Raw genomic sequence first — 23814 nt, 5'->3', positions numbered from 1 at the left:
TATAAAAATTGCCTGAGGGAAGTGAAGGTTTTATCATAAAAAGCTACTTTTCTATACGCTCAAAGTGTCTCGTGTGTCCATACCATATATTGCTTAAGGATTAAGGCCTTGCGAGCGCCGTGATCTACACTTTTTTCAGGAAATGCATATATCGTTCCAGCAACGGTAAAAAAAGCTGTTGAGTTAGCGTTTGTTACTAATCAGCACGTTTGACGCAAGCTTGCGATAGTCAGCGAGAAGCGCGAAAGACTGAAGCATGCGACAAGGATAAAGATAGTACATGATTGAAAACTATCGTCGTTTTTACGACGATATCTTTGAGTTATATATAGATGAGATAAATATTTACTTTTAATATTTCATAATTGCATTTATTTATTTCAAGTACAGTCGACAGATATAAAAGAAGGCTCTAAAAGTTTCCATTTTCGATTTATATTTATATTTAAAGAAACAAATTTACTCATGGCCAGTTATAATTCAATTAATAAAGCAATTGGAAAAGTTGCTTACTTTTGCAGTTTATTTTAGTATATATTAAATTAATAAACTGTTTAGTTTCTCAATACGAGAAACTAGAGAAAGAACCTGTTGACTAACTAAACAGTTCATTTAATTAAAACTGCGTTTGTTTAGCGCGCCAGAATTTTGTTTAAACGGATTTTTTTCGTTATAATTACAAAGACAGTTGTCTATACACTTTTTATAATCTGTAAAATTAAAAGGTGTTATTTTAGAAAACCTATTGTAGAAAACCTCAGTTAAGAATCTCAATTTGTTAGCCGTCAAAATGTGTAATTGTCACATCAAAATTCCATGCGTATAGTGTACATATACTTCTAAAGTATACAATAAATTGCATGGAAGATAATCAGAACTGAGCAAAGGATTGTTTCATTAAACTACACGGGCAGTTGTTATTATATTCTGGACAACGAATGACTCATAAAAGGAAAACAATTCCCAGATCCAGGGATGATGAGTCTGGTAAATACAGCACGATCCTCGAATGGGTCGTGTGGAAGGCAACGTGTTAATACAGACACAGCGCGTAAAGATTGTCAGTAAATGGAATCATATACTGCACGTGCGATCGCCGGTACAAAAGTTATACGCTATGCTTTACACCTAACCCAATGAAGATAGCATCGTTGGACATGACGATTATCTCGCTCGAGGTGCAAACTATTTTGTTCATTAAATACTTGGCCTGTTCTGACGTCATGGCTTATATATGAGCGCGATTTTAACGGGCCCTGGGAAGTCGTACGATCCATTATCGTTCTAGCCACCGTTCTGTTTCCAAGCAAAATTTCACTGGATTCCTCCGGGAGTTCTGCCGTGCATTTTGGTGGCTGCTCCACGCTACCTACAATCTGTTTCTTCCGATTAGCAACGTAATTGCGCTATTATTAGGAATGTTGCGGTCCATCTGTACGACTTCTACATATTTCTAAGGTATTTACGCGGTTGCAAACTCTTTCTAGGAAATTATCGGACGCGTGTGCATTGTACATACGTACATATGCTATGTATCATATGTGTGTCTGTTCCCGGAATATTCTTCCAGAGTGAAGTAATTTCGTTGTTAGCGGACCGATTTAACGTCAGAGTATCGTTGAAAGAGCATTTAACGATGTTATAAATGTGTATAATTAAAATGAAGATAAAATTTTCATTTATCAATTAGCGGAAAGATATTGTATTTTCGTATTGTGAAGTGTAATATAGCGGGACTTTAGTTTCTTGTATAGAGAAGGTAAAGTAAAAGAATTGTAAAATGAAACGAAAATATAACGTTAGGGGAAATGGTAATAATAACACGAAGAAATTTGTTAAAAATTTAGTTTGTTTCCAATAATACGCTCTTATCTTTTTTTAAACAGATCGGATCGAGTGGTGTTCATAAAATTTGCGCAAAGTAATTGTTTAAATTGCTTTTTATTTTATGCACGGTAGCAGAAATAGAATCCTTTGAGACGAGGAATGTTTAATGAAGTCTTATCATGGAAAAGAAAGATACTATTTGCGTAGTAGAACTTCATTAAACCTTGCAATCCCTGTAGGTTACGTAGGTTCTGTTTTATTGTTTTTTTCCTCTAAAACACGATTTTATAAAAGTCATTCCACATTTCATTAGTCATCTTTTCAGACACGATATTTTTATTGCTACGAGCGCTTAAATTTGAAGTTAAATATATTTAATGAAGCAAATTAATATAAATATATTTCACATATTCCGTACGTTTTGCGTTCTTTCAATTAGATCGTATTTACTATTTATCTATCTCTTATTCATCGAATTTTTAATAATTTATATATATATGCATTTAATCATGCGGATTGTTATTAATTATGAGGGTGTTAATAGATATATCTGATTATAATTAGTTATATATCTAAGCATATACATATCTAACATATATCATATTTGTTAAGAGTAAAAATTGTTATTAAAAGTTAGAACTGGGGGAAGAGAAGTTTGATAATTGCAAGGAAGATAAAATGCAGTGACGTTGAGTTATATTTTAACATCTCCCAGTTCACGAATGTTTGATATTTTATTCTTGCGTTTCCGTTGGTAGTAACAAGAAACCGACAACGTGGTAATTAGGACGATAAAACAGGCAAGCTGACTCTGTTTTAGACAGACCCAATATACCGTTGCCAAAGACTTCGTTCCTTATCGTAAAACTTGTTTATTCAGTGTTTTGCAGTGAAATAGCTGTGGCACGATTTTTGCTTGGGAACTCTGGTGAACAAACTTCGAAAGTCATAATCGCGGCTCATATTTCGCTCGACCTTTAAGTTTCGTATGATATAAACGATACACTTTCTTTATTTTCTCTTTACACTTGCTATTGCGAAGAATATGCGTATTTTCGTTCTCTTGTCGCATACCAATATACTTTTAACTTGTTTCAATACTACAATAATACGATATTTTATACGTAAAAGCTTGCAATAAAAAGTGTTCAATCAAGAAAATCGTTTTTACTACGACACTTACATACTAATTGGTTAGGTTCAAGTACATGTATCGAATTTCGTATCGTTTGATAGTTTGCCCGTGTGACTACACAAATTTTATAGTAAGAAAGCGAGATGTAGATCCTGAAAAAAAAACGTTTCATCGGAAAATGAGAATACGTGTAGATACTTTTTGTAGCCACTGTACCTTACTTGAGCAACATAGAAAATAACATTTCGATAAAAGATGTATTCGTCCGCGAACCAATAGTTTACAGGGAACGGGATCGCGTTAATTGCTTCATTTTCGCATATTCTTTGATCACCATTACGTCAAGGTAATCGACGGTTTATTAAACTAGCGAACTTTCTGACTTTCATATGCAGTTGGGATGTCGACCATGGAACCTCAGTCTGACCAGCGTGGTTGTCCTGGCTCTCTCAAATATGCTATTGACTTTCCTGTTGCTGCAGTCGGAAACCTGTATCCCGGACGAAGTACCCAGGGATTTGGAATCAAACGCTGTAAGCGAATGGAACCTCGCTACCTTAATCAAAGAGCAGCAGGAGCAACAGCAGTCGGACTGCGTTACACAAGATTACCAACCGTTGCCAGCTGACGCGAATGGTTTAAAATTGAACATAAAGCTCGGCAGATGGGACGCTCGTAGAATGTTTCGAACGTTCGACCACGTTCTCGTTGGATCTAGTTTCGTCGAGTTATCACAGGCGTATCGTGTTTGCCTGGCCACACAGAGCTCGGTCGAGAAGCTGCATTCGGTCGTTCAGGCGGCTCATCATTGGACCGGGCCGATGTCGGTGGCTTTGTACGCAGCTGGTGACGAAGAGTTCGAGGTTCTTCAGAAGTACCTGATTTACCTTAGGAAGTGTTACGAACCGATACGGGAAAGAGTCGCTTTTTCCTTGGCTGTGCCAAGGGTTAGACCGCCGAAGAGGCAGCCGCGAGAATTCGAGCTGCCAGAGGTGGTAGATTGTGCCAAACCAGAGGGAACACTGAACGAGTTGATGAACGGGATTTCCAACGAGCAGACAAACTGGCGGATACGAAACGTCTATCCCCAGAACCACATGAGGAACCTGGCGAGGAAAAATTGCCAGTCAGATTACGTGTTCTTGACGGACGTAGATATCGTGCCGAGCTTTAATTTGACCGGCGCTCTGGACGAATTTCTGAGGACTGATACCTGTGATAAGTGCGCCTACGTGATACCGACGTACGAGCTGGACTCGCGCGTCAGATTTCCACAAAACAAGACGGAATTGGTTAGGCTAGCGAGAAAGGGACTGGCCAGGCCTTTCCATCAGAAGGTCTTCATCCACAATCAGTTTGCCACCAATTTTACCAGGTCAGTACTTTTCAATCATTTGTCTTTTAAGTCTTTCAATCGTTTGCAACTTCATCCATTAATTTTTTCTATTCTTCGAAAGTTTGCAAAGTTCGAAGAAAGTATAAAGGAATTGTTATCGGTATGCGTAATTTTTTGTTTCAAATTTTATGCAAAAGGTATTTTTCAAACGTTGAAAGTTTTCGCGGGATCGGACAGAGATACGAAAAGGACTATACATCGGCGTTAATCTTGCTAATATTTTTATTAGTTTTTACGTCTTTTGTTACTCTCTTCCTAAATAACAAATAATTTTATATATTTATAACGTGCATACTCTTGTTCGTTTAGGTGGATACTAGATACATCTGTGAATCATAAAAACTTCGGCAACGTAAAAACTGGCAAGGTGTACATCAGTCACGATGTGACGAACTTCGAATTCCTTTACGAACCATTTTACGTGGCAAAGGATATTGTCCCGGCTCATGACGAGAGGTTTATGGGTTACGGATATACCAGAAACACTCAGGTATGTATTCCTCATGCTGCTCTTATTCTATTTTATGTATTTTTCTTTAGTCGATGACGCCATACTAGCGTGACGAATTATTAAGACATCGAACTTCAATTATGCAGCTGCAACTCGACCAAATAGTCATCGAGTATTAAATAGAATTTCGTTTGACGGTTCTAATTCTTTTACGATCAAATTTGTTTTTGGCCTGAGAGGAAAATTATTTGCTCGTTACTTCATAAGAGCAGAAGTCTATTTCTCCGGACAGTGTTTGGATAGCGCTTGGATAATGTTGCAAGCAAAGCATAGCACATAAGACTCGAAACCAGTTTTTATCAACGATAAATACATTGCTCCTTTAATTAATCAACAAGTTGCTAAAGTATAACGTTATTGTATATAGTAGAATGTTATTAATATTATGCGTATATGTAGCATCGAGCGTAAAAGAGCTAAAATATAAAGCGTGTAATTACTTCTGCGATTTTACTTTTTCGACGTCAAGGAAATTCGAAAAAGTATAAATTCGCGCATGAACCGAGCGATTATAAAACGTGATGAAATGATAATATAATATAAATTTATATTCGCACAACCGTCGTTATAGAGAGAATGACGATTAACGAGAATCGGAGGAATATTGGGAGGAAACTGATCGAGTACACGAGAGACACACGCGATAGTTCGGGAGTATGAGCAACTCCCATGCGCCAAGGATATTAATCGAATTACATATTATCGTTGTAGGCGTTATCGCGCTATGGAGGCCCATTTTACAGTACAAGCATTATTCAATTTAAACTTGATACGTTTCCCGCCAAACGCTCGTATATCGAGCACGGACGTTGCTTACGTTTCAGTGTCCGGAAACGAGCCAATTCGCGTTCCAAACAGCACTTTCGTTGTTCGTTGATGTTTTAGAACGAGCATCGAGTAATTTGTTAAACTTAGGTCGACTGGAGACTCTTCCAATCTCCTCGAATAGTTTAGAAACGTGACTTTGATTGGATTCTAAATGACACGCTATCCTACCTATTATTTATAGCATTCAGATACTAATTTATTAGTGTCGAGAATAATAAGTTTCGTAGCATTGAGTGGTACTTTCATATGGCTACAAAAATTTGGTACTATGATAGGGAAAAGTAGAATCTGATGGAAAAACGCTTCATTCGAAAGTTGGAGTATAGGCCATTTTTGTTGGAAAAATTGATAAATTTCATGTTTAACCATTTTTAATTTGTATATAATGGTTTGTTTATTATTGGGGTGAGATTTACTAAGCACGATTGAACTGTATATTAAAATATCATTGGTATGCTTTCTTCAGAAAATATTGGTATATTATATCAAAATGGAAAAGTACCGTATCTCTCAGTATTGTGCCGGTACCATACACACACACACTCACACGTACGCACAGTGCTGCTAGAGACTATGAATGACACGTTCTACGTGTTCTACGTTACGCTCAATGCATCGTAAAAAAAATTCGAGACTCGAACAAATCTTCTATGTCTCTCGTTCCTCGTACAGCAGTGGAATAAGGTCGCATAGGTCAGACGGCGTAGCAGTAGTATCTCGACCGATAAATCTTCCACTTTCTAGCACCATTACTCCACACTGATTTCCACGCGATTTCCCTTCTACAATAATTTTACACCGAATTCTAAATAAAAAAATGTCTTTAAATTATTTTTCTGTCGTAAGCTTCTTTTTACAACATCCTTGCCTTTACCTTTAAGACGCGTAGGTATTCTCGTAACGCGATATCATCAGCGATCAACGGTGATAAACTAAACCGCAAAACCTAACGATACAAGAAAAGGCGTGAAAATGCATGTAGACACGCGTGATGCGTCGTACCAATAGGATAAAGTATCGAAGTTTTTCCAACGACGTCGACGTTCACGGAATGGTGCCGTTCGGGCTTGCCTCGGTGGAAATAACGAAATTCCATCGCGCGGCGAAAATCCGGACGGCGACCGTAGTTCGCCGTATTCGTAAAAGCAAGTATGCCGCAGCGACGGCAATAAAACGGGTATAAATCTACATGGCTACGTAACGTGGTAACACCGGCGCGAAACAGGCGTACACAGGCGCGAATGTAAGCTGGTGTACGGTTGCAAGCGTAACACGCTCTTCGTGCCGAGAACTACGTGCCCCGTACATTGGTATTCGCGTCTTCTCTGCGGTTCGTTCGCACAACATCCACTCCCCACGGAGGAATGAGAATGGATATCGTTCGCTTTTCCTACCCTCTTGTATTTCGTTGTACTTGAACCCACAGCCGCCCGCCTGTTCGTCTCTCACCTTCGTGATCCGATACAATCCTGTAGCGCTATTTTTTCGCCGAGCAACCAGTTTTCCTCGACCTTCGTGCTCCTCGGTTTGGCCCGTTTTGTCCTTTTCCTTCCTGCCTGTTTTGCCGCACCTATCTTGTCCCCATCCGTCGCCAAACGCATCGCACACCAACTTTTTTCACCTTTTTGTTCGGCACGCACGTTGTTTCGCCGCCACCGACCAGAGCAACACGTTCTCGTACGAACGCCGAGATAAAATCGAATCGACTGCCACGGGTTTTTCGGGATCGGTGATTCGACATGAGACTCGTTGTATGTTGGGTTAGACAATTAGGTGGCTCGTGAATACGATCGATGGCAGTCTTTTGATAGAGTCGTTTAATAGAAATCGTTTCAATGAATGAATGAAGTAACGTTTTTGTTTATTCCGGTTCAATGGTATACCGGTTCAACAATATGTACAAATTAAACAAATATTTGATCAAATATTTCACATTAAATGATACTTTAAGTCGTCAAAGGCTAACGTTGCACTAACACATTTTAAGACCACAGGCGAGAAATATGATATGTCACATTTTTTGTTCTTCATATAAGAGCGATTAAATATCCAATACTTTGTCAACCAATCACGCACGAATTAAATTGTCTTTTTATTACATTTGGTTATGAAGTTCTCTTGAAAAATATTCACATCAAAAATATTAAAATCTCAGCTCTCTCGAAATATATCGATTTCACAAGTATTAATTATCACATTTTCCATATTAGATATTCACAAAACTTCGCGAATTTGTCATCTATCGCTAGAAGCTCGTATCTTCGAACCGAACAGCTGGTTCTGTTTCTTCCGAATTATGTGATTTTCGAGTACATTCTTTTAACTATCGAATAACACGGAGACGAAGAAATATTCAGAGTCAATTTTTGCATTGCATTTGCCAATCTTTGATCTCGCAAATTTACACAACAAACAAAGATTGCGTTCTGAATTATGCATCGAGTTTTCAATCGGTATTTCTCACTCAAAGTCTGTGTTATCGATTCATCTTTATGAAAAATGAAAATCCAACAACGGAACATTTTACTCGCGACTCTTGTCCCAACAATACGATCGAATGCACACGCGAAGGAACAGCTCGTGAGCTATGCTTTTCAAAATATTGCACTCTAGCAACAAACGTCTCGTCGTCTCAATGAATTTCGAAGCGACTCGTTTCAATATTGATCTTTCGACGTTCATTTCGAAGATTGACTTTCGATCGGCTATGAAATTGATTGGACAGCGCGGAATTCCATAGCCGTGAGTGGCGAGACACGCGAGCGTGTCCATGGTACGGTCAGGCCGCGTGCAGGTAGCGCGATTCGAAGGAAAGGAAGATGCTGGTCGGCCTCGTTTGGTTCGCTCGTGCTCGTCGATTGAGCGATTACGTTGGCGCGAGTCTTCAATCAGGAAACAGTTCGGCTTCAATGGCACGATTCGACGATTCGAGTTCATTGAAAGTGAACGAAGCACGAAGTTATTTCCACGGGTCGAGGGAATCCCTCCCCTTCTCTCTCTCTCTCTCTCTCTCTCGCCTTTCCTCTCTTCTTTTCTTTCTTTCCGTAGGTGTCTGGCGAATGAAATTTTGTGAAAAAAATTAACTATTAAAACCATATTAAAAGTTAACCGGGTTGATTCGTTGTTTCTAAACCCGAGGCGAGGCATTTTGTTCGCTCTTATGCATCCATTTCTCCAAGATATCCCTTTCCTCTTTTTTCTGTTTCCTGCTTATCAGTCGGATAAAATTGTCAGTTGAATGCCGGCTGCTATCGATATGTTGTAATTACCTCGATTCCGATAAAGACGTTACTGTCGACGATGAACCGTGCACGAGTATCTTCAGATACATCGATACAGATGGTCCAAGTATTTTCGAGCGAAGAACAGACGCGAATAAGAAAGACGCTCGTGAAAATTGAAGCTTAATGAAAGTTCTCGATGGAAATCGAATGTTCGATACTAATTATCAGAGTCCGACGTATTTAACGAAAGATTTATCGTGCTTGATAATTATAGATTGACTATAATAGTAATCGTACGCAATGGTTCTCGTTATTAGCAAGTTTTATTAGGGGAAAAATTGATTTCAATACGCTCCTTTCGTGTATGAATAACGCGCGTATATTATATAGAAGCTAACTTTGATGGATATTCGATTATTGTTGTTCAGTGAACGTACTAGATGCTTTAACCATCGTATTCGATAGATCTGAATGCTTCTGTTCGCAATTAGTTTCGTCACGAAAAATAGCTTATTGTTATCGTCATCGTCATCGTACGATGTTTATTAACTTCGATATAAATCATTGTTGATAAATAATAATTGCTTCCATCCTGAACGTATTCGTCACTGTCGTATTTCCTACGTATTTCCAGTGCGAGATCTGCTCTAATTATACACGGCCGTGATAATGACAGTAATGAATTCATGTATCGAAGAGTTTATCACAACGACCGTTTTGTGTATTTTATTATATTTAATCATTTCGATATTGTTGAGGTTATTCGATGTGTAAACAGAGAAAACTCGTGGATAAATCGTAAGGCAGAAAATATATTTAAATAGAAGTGTAATTAAAAGTAAGAATACAATTTGAGCTGGTGCAGATCCGCACGCTAGCTGTGTTACCCAATAACTAAAAACCCCGTCAATGTCGCCTGTCTACTGTTTATGGTCTGTCTTCGTCGCAGTCTTTTGTCTACACGCTGTCGATGGCTTCGGTGCTTGAGAAAATTAAAAAGACCAGATGTAGAGTTTTCTTAAAAGTGGTGACCACTTCAACAGATATACAATGTCGTTTGTAAGTGTCCAGACACTTTACTCGATTTGTAACAACGGTGTCTTAATTTGATCAAAATGTAAAAATTAACAATGAATTGATAATTGGCAATTTGGTATTTTCTACGGTCGCGGCAACAGCATATCGGTTTAGAAGAATTTTTTGAATATAATTCAACATCTACTAATTAAAGAACCGGAAGATAAAAAGCTTATCGAGTAATAAAATTAATGAACACAACGGAACTTCAATTATATTTCTCCGTCAAATTCTTCCATCACATTCATCCAAATTAATTATACATTCACGTCGAACCATAATGGATCAATTTATCCCCTTTTTCAATTATTCGATTCCATCAAGAATAGTCGCTTATATCTCCTTAACAGAGTTTACCGACAGAAATCCCCGCATTAAAATCACACGCAGAGATCTAAGCCCATCCATCGCGTCGAACCGGACGAAATGCAGGGGTTTCGCAGTCCGCTCTTCTGCCTGTGGTGGTTTTATTCATCGGCACACCTTCCGCCTGCAGGTTCGTTGATGTCGGTGGGAAATGTAAGATAAGTGTAGACACGTTACAGGGAGCCGCCTTATTCGCCAGGATTTATACCGACGTGCGATCGCATAAAACTCAATTACCAGATTTACTCGCCGGTTTCACTCGCCAGTTTCACTCGCCGGTTTTAGTCGCGTAGCTTCCACCCTCGCCGTTCTGCTAACCCGTTGAAAAATTATGCGTCGCTGTTTACCAAACTTCCCAGGTCCTACGAATGCACCGTCACGCGTGGCCCTAATGCGTGGCCTCCGTACGAACGCATTCATACGGGAAACTCTGACGAGGGAGGGTCGCGCCATTTCGAAAAAGAAAGAAAAAAATACATTTTCTGCTTCAACTTGAGTACATGGTCGTAGATCAACCAAATGGAGCTTTGCTACGGTTAAACGCAAGTTTTTCAGGCGCATGCTACAAATTTCTAGCTTGGATTTGAATTATTACGTGGGCTTGCGTGGTTTGTGAGATGAGATGAGGTTTCTGTGAGGTCGGATTATGGGATATTTTTTTGGAATACGGTATAGAAGATGGGGGATATTGAACTTTACGTCTGATTGAAAGTAAACGATACTTAGATTTTTTGGAGTAGCACGGCCGACATGTTGCTACGTATTTCTTCTTTTTATCGCGTCAAAGATCCATTTTCAAAGCTCGCAACGTGAAACGATCATATGTTATCGTGGATATCGTTATTTTTATCTTCGTTTGAACGAACTTGTGAACCGACAGAAACATAATCCTCTAAACGCGGATAATGTCTTTATCCCCTCGTTAAATTTAGTCACCCGAATTCTAGGAACACAGGAATCGAATAAAGTGTGTCGAGTGGTAGCGTGGCATGTCATGATCGTAATGGACCGCGGTGGAAATGGTGGCCTCCGTCGATGCTGAACCGTGAAATTAACCCAAACACATTTCCCCAAGGCACACGCGATGTAAAACAACCCACGTTCGATCCTATTTCCTTTATATATCATCTGCGACAGACACGAGTGCTATAAAATTGCGATTTCCTGTCAAGGGCTATCGAACAACCCATAAACCTAAGATTGTTTCTTTGAAGATCGTTATCTTAGAAAGTCTTGCTTTTGATTTTTTTTTTTTTATAAAATCTGATTTTTATATTATCTTCTAAAGCAGGGCACCGTTGACGATAGATATAGATTGTCGATAATCGATCGTTTTAAATGATAGATATTTCGAGGCTTAAATTTAAAGAACGTTGATTTAATGGTTTTGATATAAAATTGATGGAAGTAGTCGTAAAGCATTTCAATTTATACTCGAAGGTCGCGATTTTTTAAAAGTAAAACTCTGTTGCTCTCTCTGTACTTTTATATTTATACTTTATGGTTCTTTGAAGATTGAGTTCCAAGCTTGGCTAAGAGAAGTCGCATGTTATAAACCTGTTGAACTTTAGCAGCACTGCTTTCGTTCTTCGATGATTTAGAATATAAACTACGGCGTGTTTCATGACTATAAAATCACTCAAAGATTTTCGATTCTTATATGTTGTGGTCAATGCGATAAGGAACCAAGTATTCCGTATCTGAGCTGTTGTTATTTCTATACTCAGAGATAGGATCACAATAGTCATTATTTTATTCTTGTGATAAATCTATCACACCGTTCTAAGCCGGAAAACCTTTATTGCACTTTCTTGCATGGACTAGGATAAAAAACAAAAGAACATCTTAAATCTATCGATTGATATCTAGGACTATCTTCTAGTTACTATTTCTTATAACTAACGCATATGGGTGACGAGCACGAATTCACGTTGTCATTTTCAATATGAGATTTATAGATATCGAGAAATAATTTATCATGTTCTTCTCCAGAAAGAGAAAGACTATATTCCCTGCATAGAAGAGAGGCGGAAGTTTATTCTAGTTTCATAGCTATAGAATCAGCATAACAAAATAGTTTATTATTCAAATATTGAGCTCGGCATACGATAAAAGCAAATTTGTTTAAGTGTAGCTTATTATTACGTGGCTCCACTTTCAAATAAGTTCACGCGTTGTTTCTACATTCCCGTACAAAAAGTCTCAGAGCATCTTCTATTTTTTCTATTTTTTGTATATTTGGCGTAGATTATGAATTTTCAATTGTACGCATTTTTTATTAGAAGTATTGATATATTAATAGCCTAAATTTCCTTTATCGTATAAAGCATTAAGTTAAATGAATTTTTATAACACAATCCATCGATAGCCTTCTCTAACGTTACGACAATTGTAGTAAATGTCCTGAGACTTTAAAGCTGGAATATCGGGTCTGTGTTAAGAAGTGCAATTTTTAGTTTCGTAGCTATGAGATGCAGTGTATACTGAAACTAGATACACAGATTTCCAACTATAATAAAAGAATATATAAAAGGAAGATTATAGCTTTCATTTTCATTTCCTTTTTCTTTCATTTTTCCTTCTTCTGAAATATATTTCTTTTGCGCTTAATTACCTTCGTCATCAGCTGTAATTTCTTGAAAATTAGACGCATCGGCTGCACTTGCTCTGCAAATTCTTAATACTTGGGAGCAAAAGCGTAACAACGGGGAATTTCCTTCGTTTCGTCATCCGCATCCTTTCCCTTTAGACTAGAAATAATTTCGCCATGTTCCGCTTGATAATGTTACGCGCATCTCGTGCACACAGCCAACTAGTATACGCGCAAATACTTGTAAATAATCAGGATATTCGGTATTCCGTGAGCACGTGTGCTCGTGTGTGTGCGCGAAGGTTAATGATTAGTGCGAGAACACAAACCGCTTCGGCATTCTGTATTCCTCTTCGTAATGCAGAGATCCGGAGAGGAACAAGCAAAACCGAATGGGGTATGCCCTTAGTGGCCGTGCGAAAGAACGATTACCAGTTACGGAAATTGTGTAAATTTACATTAATACAGTGGCTGAATATCGTTTGAATATACTGCCACATGAAGCACACGCTTGTGGAAGTATGTGTTGAATTCCTTGAATAATTCCGTTTGCTTTTCAAAAGTTTTAGTGGCTTGTTCCAACCGCAATTTCGAATATTCAAAGCTTTGTTGGTTACGTTACGTGAGCGGGTAGGAATGAATAATTTGTTTGTTTGTAGAAAGGAAGGAAAATTCTTTTGTGAATCGTGCATGTTCGCAGTTAGGATATTGATAAATGTAAATATTTATCGTTTAAATAAAAATTCGAGATTCGTAGTAAATAGTTCACGAAATGATATATTTTTAACATTCTAAAAAATACCATGTTCGTATAATATTTTTATGCTATTTTGGACATTTTAATTGGTCTAAAAATGAACGAATTTTATTCGCGAGCTTCATTTCCCCTTTTTATACAATTTTCATATCTCTACTTTACCCTTCTTTCTTTTTCTCTCTATCAATAGAATATACACATAAATCATATTAAATGCGAAAATTTCTAATACGATTTAATTTGGCCTTGCAAACAATAGTTAACAGCGTCATTTATTAGCCATTTATCGACAAATTATACTTTAATGTATCAATTCTGTACGATATTTGCTTTCTCCGGTTTGTCCAATTATACTTTTCCATATATTGATCGTTTTGAAAGAAAGATCTGACGTGTCGTCAAATTACGAAACGATCAATATATAGATAGTAATTGATTTGTTATGTTGCGTGTAATATTTGTGGGTTGGCGTTTTGCGTATGTCACTTTTTTTTTCGAAATGTTCTACGCAAAAGAAGAGAATTGTGCCGTTAACTCGTTACTACTAGATCAAGTCGAAACTTTCCTCGTCGGGTCATGTGAGTGTGGAATTATTTCAGACTCCGGTGACGCGGAAATGGGATTCTTCGATCAAAGCAAAGTGTCCAGTCTCGGTAATTAGGAAGATACGTCAACTCGTTATGTTGTTTAATGCAATCTGTGTTCTCTTGAAACTCGGCACAAACAGGTGCCCCATGAGTAGCTTGTGTTGCAAGAGCCAGAAATGTTTTACACCGTGGCCGCAAGAATGTGTCCCGCGGGAATGCTGTAAAGGGAATTAATTCTCGTCCACTGACTAATTAAGACGAATAATCGTGTGTAATGCTCATTATGTGGGTAATTCAGTTTTACTAATCAACGAAGCAAGTGCCTACACCAAGGTTGAGGTTCGGGCATAATTCACCTTGACCATTGTACGCCATTAATATTTCCAGTCTCATACTGTTCTTATGACCTCTAGTCATCAGACTTCTCTGATTAAAGTTCATAATGTACCTAGAAATTCTGCTGATAATTTACTAAATTTCGTTAAGCGAACACATCGTTTTAATGTAGCAATCAAATTTAGTTTAACTGTACGATTTGACTTAATTCTTTAAATTTAATTTTAGATAATTTATTAATTCAATGAAGGAAAATGGGGCTATCGAAGATCTCAGAAGAAGTTCACTCTTGAATTCCTTACCTCGGAAGTTTTACTTTTATCGAAACTTTCAAATATTTAACGTAACGGAAATATAATAACGAATAAATATATAATATCGATAAGCATTCCAGAATTTTCCAAGAATTTATATTTCAGATTTCCTGGAAGTTAAAGCAATAAAAAAAGTAGACTTCCTAAAATTATTCAATCGAATGATATTTAATCTTACTTTATTTAAGTTAATTAATTCTCATAGTTTATCTCATATCTCTCAATTGTTACCTATATTCTATAATTATATTAACGTTTGGCCCATAAATCGTTATCAGTTATTCGTAGAAAAATTTGTTAGCATTTATGGATGCGTCGATGAAGTTACATTTGGTTGATTGGACGATGACGTTTCGACGATGTCTCTCTGTTCTTACGATCAAAGTTGACGTGATTAATACAATTCTCATTTCGAAAACCATAGCACTATGTCATCCTGCCGCTGCGTACATATAATTATTCACTGGTTGTCTCCGAAACAGTGAACTGAAGATTAGACGCCGTCTATCAATTACTTTGGACGTCGTCAGAGGCGTTATTGGCGCGTTTCCGCTGTGCGGATCCTGCATTTCTCTACATTAATTACGACCATACCCACGTCGTGTGCGGTCTAATGAATCTCATTATATCATCCTTCTGGAGCCGTCTTCTTTTCATTATCTCCTTCGCGATTCGTTAAAATCTGTTTTGAAGAACTATTTGCATAGAACGATACTTTTCTTCGCGATGCATTATGCAACTTTTGAAATCTTTTGTAATTATGAATTATTAATTTCTAGCTTTTTAAAGATACTTTTCAAAAATACTGTTGAACGATGCAGTTTACAGTGTGATATGAGGAAAGTCTGTCGTCAATTGTTTCCTTGGACGAAACAGATTAGAACTTGAAGATGTGAAGCGATACCTTTTGTATCGTCGGTTTGAATATGATTACGACCTAGATTTTCAGCTTATTGTTAGTTACAAACTAAATTTAATGCTATGGAACCCAGATTATATCTGAACTAATCATGATAATACTCTGTTCGAATAATCGAATAACTTTCTTTTTACCATTTATTGTAAACTATGTTATAAGTATTAATAAACACAACTAACGCGATAAATATACGTAATAAACACGCTCGTGGCAGGTTTCCCAATTTCTATTCTTCATTTTCAATTGCCATTTTGCAAGAGATCAATCTCGAATTTTCCGTCGATCGGTGCACCGATATGATCGACCGTTTTATACTTGCAGTATTATTTATAATTTTGAACGCACCTTTAACTCTGTTATCACCTACGATCACAATTATTTTCGAAACACATCTCTCTCTCTAAAAAAAAAAAAAAAAAAAAAAAATATCTGACCAAACTTGCTAGACAAAGAAGTTAATTACCTTAAGACCTATACCGATCGATAGATTCGCATATGTATGATGTATGTTACATTTGGTTATTGAAAATTACTTTGTATATGTATTACAATAGCACAATTTCGTATTGCTCGGTACGTTTGTACAGCTATAACTTTCGTACAATTACGAATCAAACGTCGAAACAGCTACAATATCATTTCCGTCTTGATAATCACAACGTGTCTACCAGCTTTACGTGCAGCTGTCACGTATGACTCGCCATTGTTACGTATGATTATTCACGAAGACGCATCTATACTGGAGAAGAGAAATGCCGGATCCCGTCTGTTAGGTCTGTCTGACCTGTCTCAGTTGGCGGACCGGGGGCGAGATTGCCAGCCGTGTTCTCTTCCTCCTTACTATTCCTGTTGCTGTAATGTCGGAAACACCGTGTTTCCCGTGGGAATGTCACTGTTCGAGCGATATCTACGGCACATTTTCTCAAACTTTCGCCGTGATTTCCACGCCACAATGCAAAAAACTTACGGAACGCACTAAGCGGAAGAAACTATGGGGCAATATAATTTTAGCTTTAGCCAGCCATTGTGTAGCTACGTTTCCATAATATTTCTCTTGTGTATGGTGCATGCAGCAGGCGTAAAACTACTTTTTCAATTTCACGAAGAAGTTAAAAGCGCGCGAGAACACGAAGAGCAACGAATTGTTTCCGACAAATATCTTGGTAACGTTTATTTTACGTTCCAGTTTAAGAGCGCTGAATTTGTGCAACATTTAGGTAGATATTTGACGTGCTATTGAAACTGCTGATTTTATTATTTATATATTTTGGATATACGGTCGGTCAGTGTAAGCAAGTATTTGTAAATCTATCTTCTATCAGCAGTGACGTATAAAGCATAACAAAAATTAGATCAACGTTAATTACAACGAATATATGGACTAAGCATTTGGAACTCTTACAGTTTATAGGTAACTGATTTTTTAATACTTTACATCAACAAGAAGTTTCAAAGCTGTGGGTGTCTTGTGATTATAATCCATTCTTTCCTAATATCTCTCCATAATTCCTTATTTAAAACATGTTTTAACGAAACGATCTATATAGTATCTAAATAGTCTAGAGTAAGGACAAGAAAGGATGTTCTATTTGAAGCGAAGTTTAGTTTTATTTTAACAAGCAATACCCAATGCAAAAACTGACTACGATATCTTCGTACGTCTTATTCCAACACTCGGCTCACAACTTCTGTCTTCCCAGATCAAAAAATGCGGACCCTCGACCCTCGCACCCTTTTCCCACTCCTTTACTCATTCAGCTTTGACGTCACCAAGGCATACACTCTTACTTACATTCTTTCTCTCTTTCTCTCTTCCCCAGCACTCTTACGATTCTTAGTTTATACCTTAAATTTACAACTTATACTATCCCGAGAAAACTCCAACTTAAATATGTGATAGACCAAGCGTACCAGGCATGTAAATATGAAACCGGAATTTTTCATACAGACCTGATATACCCCTTTCTTTTCTTTTTTGATATTACATGTATTTATACTTTTGTGTCGTCTAAAATATTCGGCTTACCGTGAATCTAACTATCGACGGTTTGGATAACCCGACTGTCATGAACAGTCTTTGAGTAAAGGAAAACCATAAATTCGAATTTCGGTCCAGCAAACCGACCGAATTCGTTCTCTTTCGCATGCTTGCATACACGTTTCTATCGCATATGTTTTAATATATTTACGCGGAATATGTTTCTTCTACTTTATTTTAAAATATACGATCCTAAAATTGGATTTCGGATGCCTGCAACGAGATATTCCATGTAACAATTCTAAATGAGCCCTGTGGTCTTCACGTATCACTTACGTTGAGGTTGACTGACAGAAGAACGAGTGGATGAATTTGTAACAGAAAAATACATTGAAATAAATAAAGGTATAAGTATAATGTATACCGATCCAGATCCTCGCTCTTACAGTGTTACAATACGATAGAAGCGATAGGGAGGACGTTCATATATTTACAGCAAAGGATATTACCAAAAAAGTTAACCTTGTAGCTCTAGCTAAAGGCTACAAGAAACAGCAATAGAAATCTACTTGTAGCTCCTTTGTTTCTCGACCTTGTAACCCAAAACATAATTTATATTCAATAATACACAGAATGGACCTCTCCTTATTTAGAATATTTTTTTGTTTCACTAAATTCACACAAAGGATATAACTTAGCAAACACGAAGATGGTACCCCGCTGGGGGTAGCCACCCACGTGATAATCAAACAGCCAAAAATTCTACCAAATGTCCAAATCGGACGAATTGTGAATGTAAACAACTAAATAAAAAAAAAAACTAAATTCTATTCTCTTCGTAACAGCGGTCTCCAGGTCACGGATATGCAACAGTAAAGATGTAGAGCTTTCTTGAAGTAATTAATTCAACAACTTACAAAGAATACAAATTTCGACATCGTACGTTCGTTACTTGTAAATAAAATTCTGTTTAAATTTACGACACCGTACAAAGTTGAGGTACTTGGATACAAATCACGTTTGTATTCAATATCATTCTATCCTTGATGCGCTTGTAAAATGTTGGAATATTTCTTTCAAAAGGACGCTTACGAAAATGTTTTATGACGGTGAGCCACAAAGATACTCGAAAACTTACAGCGACATTTTATGGATGTATTACATGTGTTATATGAAACATTTAAAAAATTTGTTGGCATTAAGTACGCAAGAATTACAAGATTTTCATTGAAAAGGATACATTCAACCGTCGGTTATCCATTTGCTTTAATAAATCTCAATATTTAGAGGAGCTTTCTTTAGCATCTTTGTTTGCTTAACGCGCTTGCTAAATACTAATTTTTTAAGTGTATAATAGCGCTAGCTAGTAGTGTATCTCACTAAAGCGTTAATGAAATTTCGCTAATAATCGAAATTTCACACGTGCATTATATTCGTCAGACTTTTCTATCACGAGTCCTCAGTCTCTGGAACTCGATAAGTTTCAAATCTCCAAGAAAAGTTTCCGAAACTTATTTTCCGAAGCTCTGTCAATATGAACGACGACAAAATGTCAGAAACTTGTTACCTTTAAAGAATGATTTCTCTTTTCTGACTAGGTGTACGAGATGTACGTGGCCGGATACCAATTCAAGGTTCTCTCTCCAGTATTCACGGGTCACTGGGGTCTACAGACAAGAAAGACCAGACCAGCTTGGCGCGAACGACAGAACAGTGCCAACAGGAAGCACTTCGAGACGTTTAAGAAGGAAGTTTTCGCCCGTTACATGCGCGATCCTTTGAAGATGATGAAGAACCCTCACTGACGAAAAGTTCGTCGAAGGTTTCGCTAATTTATTAGCGAGATCTTGATCGCCGTCCTTTTTATTCGTCGCGCGGGGCTCTCACTGAACCAATCGGGACAACCTTCAGCGTCTTTGTCTCAAGGACGATGCTGGGCTCTAATTGCTCTACCTGACACGGTGCCATAAGGTTTAAGTTTTTAAACGGACGAGCAATTTCATCGACCATGTCAACGATTCAATTAGGAACGTATCGATCGATTGCTGTATTTTTCACTGTAACCGAGATCAGATCGTTTTCTATATATTTTGTATCGTATCATGAACTTCGAACAATCAGTGAACTTGTATATCGAGATTTTAGTATTAAATACTGGAAGACGAACAGTTTGAAAAACGTCTGTCTGCGTTGCTGCGCGCAAACATCCGGTGGGGCACGTTTAATTCGAGGTCCTTTTGCATAATAATTTACCGACTAAGAATATTGATAAATTGACAGGTCACAAGTAGTAGATTATAGACTCGTGTTTGACAACTTTACAATTTTACATCACGTAGAATAATCATACGGCGTGTAGTTTCTTAAATTTATTTGTACAGTTGAATTTCTTACGTTACGAAAATTGTTACCGCCACAAGAGAGAGTTTATTTGTTCTGGTAACTTGTGACTTGTAAAATTTCACTAATAACTAGTTCAGTCGTGCAAAGCGAGCCGAGAAATTGATCCATCCATTGTGTAGCGAGTCTCATGGCCTTTTTAACCTTTCACGGGCCTTGAAAAATGAAGAGATTTGTCGTCTTGAAAATGATGCTTTTACTTAATGTGTCGTTATTCGATCGTTATTCAAAGCGACCTTATCAACTATCTCGAACCTTCCTGCTATCCCGGGGAATTTCGCGTGTTCCTTGTAAGTTAAAGGATCGCTTTAATAGCCCTTCATATTCCGTTGTCGTTATCGACAAAATAATCAATTACTGGGTGATCATCCGTATCCGACGTTTCCTGCTTGCAAAGAGTTCGATGTTCCCGTATGATTCCAGTCCATTAAACTTCGCGTTTGTGAATTTTCAAGTTATATACCAGCCGTTGTAACGTCGAAAATGGAAAGTGGTCTACCTTCGCCTGAATTTATTAAAATACGTGTGATCTTTTCGTTTAAATTGCAGGCTAACGACTTTTCTAAACCGTTAAAAATCTCCCTTTTCAGTTAAAACGACGATTAACGAGGCAGGATTAATATCGATCTCGAACTTATCCGATTCTGTGTTCTTAATACTTCTATACAGAAATCGGAGCTAACCCACGAACAGTCTTTGCCTCTGCAACGTTTCAAGCTATCAAAGTTCGATATACGTATCGTTCACGCGATATTTCACACGTTGGACAGAAATTCCCGCTTTGTATCGTGCGCATATGGTTGTTAAAGTCATAGCCCGAAAGCTTTCGTTTTCGAATAGTATTTTCCTCGTTCCCGTTTGATATCTTCGCTGGTCATTCCGATAATATCCGTCCCGGTAAATCGGTGACATATCACGTGTATATAGATCGTCTCAAGCTGGAGAGAAATTGAGACCCGTGCTGTCTTTCTGTCGGCTCGAAGGAGAAACATTGGTACAGTCCGGTGTACAGGTCATACGTCAAGTTGTGTCGACAACTTCTAATCCTGCATATACAGCGGCTCACGAAAGTATTTGAATATTTAGCTAAAAAATTGCTATATACAGGATGGTTGGTAACTGGTGGTACAAGCGGAAAGGGGCTGATTCTAGGCGAAAAAAGAAGTCGAAAATATAGAATAAAAATTTAAAAATTTAAAAATTTAAAAATTTTAAAAATTAAAAAAATAACGTCAATCGAGACAACGATCTACAGTGAGATCCGTTACAACGAGACGTGATAAAGTGCACGCGTACCGAGCGAAAATTCAAAGTCGATTTTCTCGAAAACAAAGCCTGGAACGAAAAATTTTTATTCTATATTTTCGACTTCTTTTTTCGCGTAGAATCACCCCCTTTCCGCTTGTACCACCAGTTACCATCCACCCTGTATATTGTATGTATTATACAAAACATTTTATGATTGCATTAACGCTCTAACGAGAATCTGATAATGTGCATAGAAATTGCAAAATATTTGTTGCGTTAACAAATATTTATAATAAAAGATGAGTAGTCACACCTTAAGTGCGTGACAAGTGTTAAATACGATCTCAATAAATATCGTGATTTATTGATATAGTAGATAATTGATAGTTTTCGATACTTTTGCGATCTCCGTGAAATACATATTTGCGCCAAACATCTTGCAGCTTCTGTGTAAATTATCAGATTTCTTTCAAACTTTATCGATATGATAAATTTGTGCTGACGAAATTTCAAAATATTTCGTATAACACACGTAATATATTGACGTAAAATCTTTCTACATATACACTTTCCTGAGCCATTGTACATCGCACCGTATAAACGTCGTAGGTAAGGATAATAACGAAATGGTTTTGGGCCATGATCGATCGATTTTGCAACATACAATAGACCAGACTAAGACAATTGACACGATCGATGTTAGTCCAGGGCCTAAGGTGTTTGTCATAGATATACGTCAGTGAGTTCCACGTAAACGAGCATCTGTTTGGGAACTTGTCGCGAAGAAGAATACTATTTATTATTAAGATCAAAGTATTTTCACTTTATTCAAGACACGTAATATGATTGATATTAATTATGTTACTTAATGCTACATATCGATACAACAATGTCCATTTTCTATTCACGGAATCACTTCAGTAGCGAAAGCACTTAGCAAACCTCACCAATGGAACCAAAACGCACTACCCTGTGACCAGAAAAATGCGAGGGAACGTCAGTTAAGGAACAAAGCATTTGGATGGAAGTAGATTCGAATTGTTCGAATACAACATCGAAATGCCATTTAAATTAAAAGAAAATAAGGATAAACGTAGCGTGTCTCAATCGCCGGTGAAAGATGCGAATGACAAACAGCTTAAACGAGTCGGTGTAACGATTGGATCGTGTTAATCGCGTTATCGAAAAGTATAAAGGATTGAAAAAAGGTGAAAGGAATGACAGAGAAACGTAACGAACGAAAGGAACACGAAGGATCCCTTAGGTGAACGTGAAATATTTGCAAGAACAGCGAAATTTACGTGTATGTTCGTTGTCGTTGCGAATATTTCGTATTTGTTTGTGTCGAAGAGAAGAATCCTTAAAGGGAGGAGAATGAGAATAAGGACGAAGGAAAAAGAAGAAGAAAGGAGTCGGCGTGTGGAGATGCAGGGTAGGGCAATCAAGTAGCCGTGATGAGCGTCGAGGGGTTGGTGGCGTACTTCTGGGTGCTTCCGGTTCATCGGTTCGTCCTAAACGAAACTAAGCTCGCTTGCTGCTTCCACTCACGGATTGCCAGAGTCATCAGAGACTGCCATGCGGGATCGCGGAATAAATATCTGCCGGTGAGTTTCGCGGCACGTACACGGTGCACGAACGGGGAAACGAGGCCGTAGATCTTAAGCGAACGTACCTCGTTAGCTATCTGTGATTTAAGAGTTTTAAGTTCGACGGATCGATCTCGGCTGAAAAGGAAGAGCCGCGAAAGCTTTTCAAGTGCGCGTTCGAAGAGTCACGGAGAACGACGTCTCGTTATATTCGAGGCACGATATTGTCAGAGAAAGAAACGGAATTGTATAATTGTCATATATATATCGACATGTATATTAACAAAATTGCGAAAAGATTGCTATCAACGAATTTCTTAATCGATCGACCGTTTGATAGTGTAATAAAATAGGAAAGAATTCGAAATGAATGTTAGAAAATAATGATCTGTTTATTGTCAAGGTTTCCTACATTTTTTGGTATCATATACGAACATACGTACATATTGAATTTCTCGTAGAAAATAACTATTATTCGTAATTGACAGAATTGTTGATAATAGGAAGACAGCTCCACTTTACGGTAATTCGAGTAAACTAACAAAAGTCAATTCAGAATCGATGAAAATCAAATCATTCTTTGGAACGTGTTATACATTTTTGCACTTTAGAATACGAGATTTATACCTGCCTTTCTCTTAAGATAAATTCACTTTAAAAATGAAACGTTGGAACTGCCTTCTTATTGTTGCAAATCCCTCAATTATAGTTACTATATTTCGCAAGCTTTTCGAA

General features: G+C 37.6%; 1 protein-coding gene across 1 annotated transcript in view; it reads left to right on the top strand.

Moving 5' to 3' along the window:
* Positions 1 to 21381, top strand: part of LOC117160113 (beta-1,4-glucuronyltransferase 1) — a 33929-nt gene extending 12548 nt beyond the window's left edge. Inside the window, exons 2-4 of the mRNA XM_033340572.2 lie at positions 3358 to 4337; positions 4668 to 4848; positions 19444 to 21381. Of these exons, the coding sequence (XP_033196463.1) occupies positions 3358 to 4337; positions 4668 to 4848; positions 19444 to 19650 (1368 nt within the window). The 3' untranslated portion in view covers positions 19651 to 21381. The remainder of the gene's footprint in view (positions 1 to 3357; positions 4338 to 4667; positions 4849 to 19443) is intronic.
* Positions 21382 to 23814: the final 2433 nt, after the last annotated feature.

This window comes from Bombus vancouverensis, chromosome 2, assembly GCF_051014615.1.
Source record: "Bombus vancouverensis nearcticus chromosome 2, iyBomVanc1_principal, whole genome shotgun sequence".
NCBI lineage: Eukaryota > Metazoa > Arthropoda > Insecta > Hymenoptera > Apidae > Bombus > Bombus vancouverensis.
This window is presented reverse-complemented; position numbering and strand designations above follow the sequence as displayed.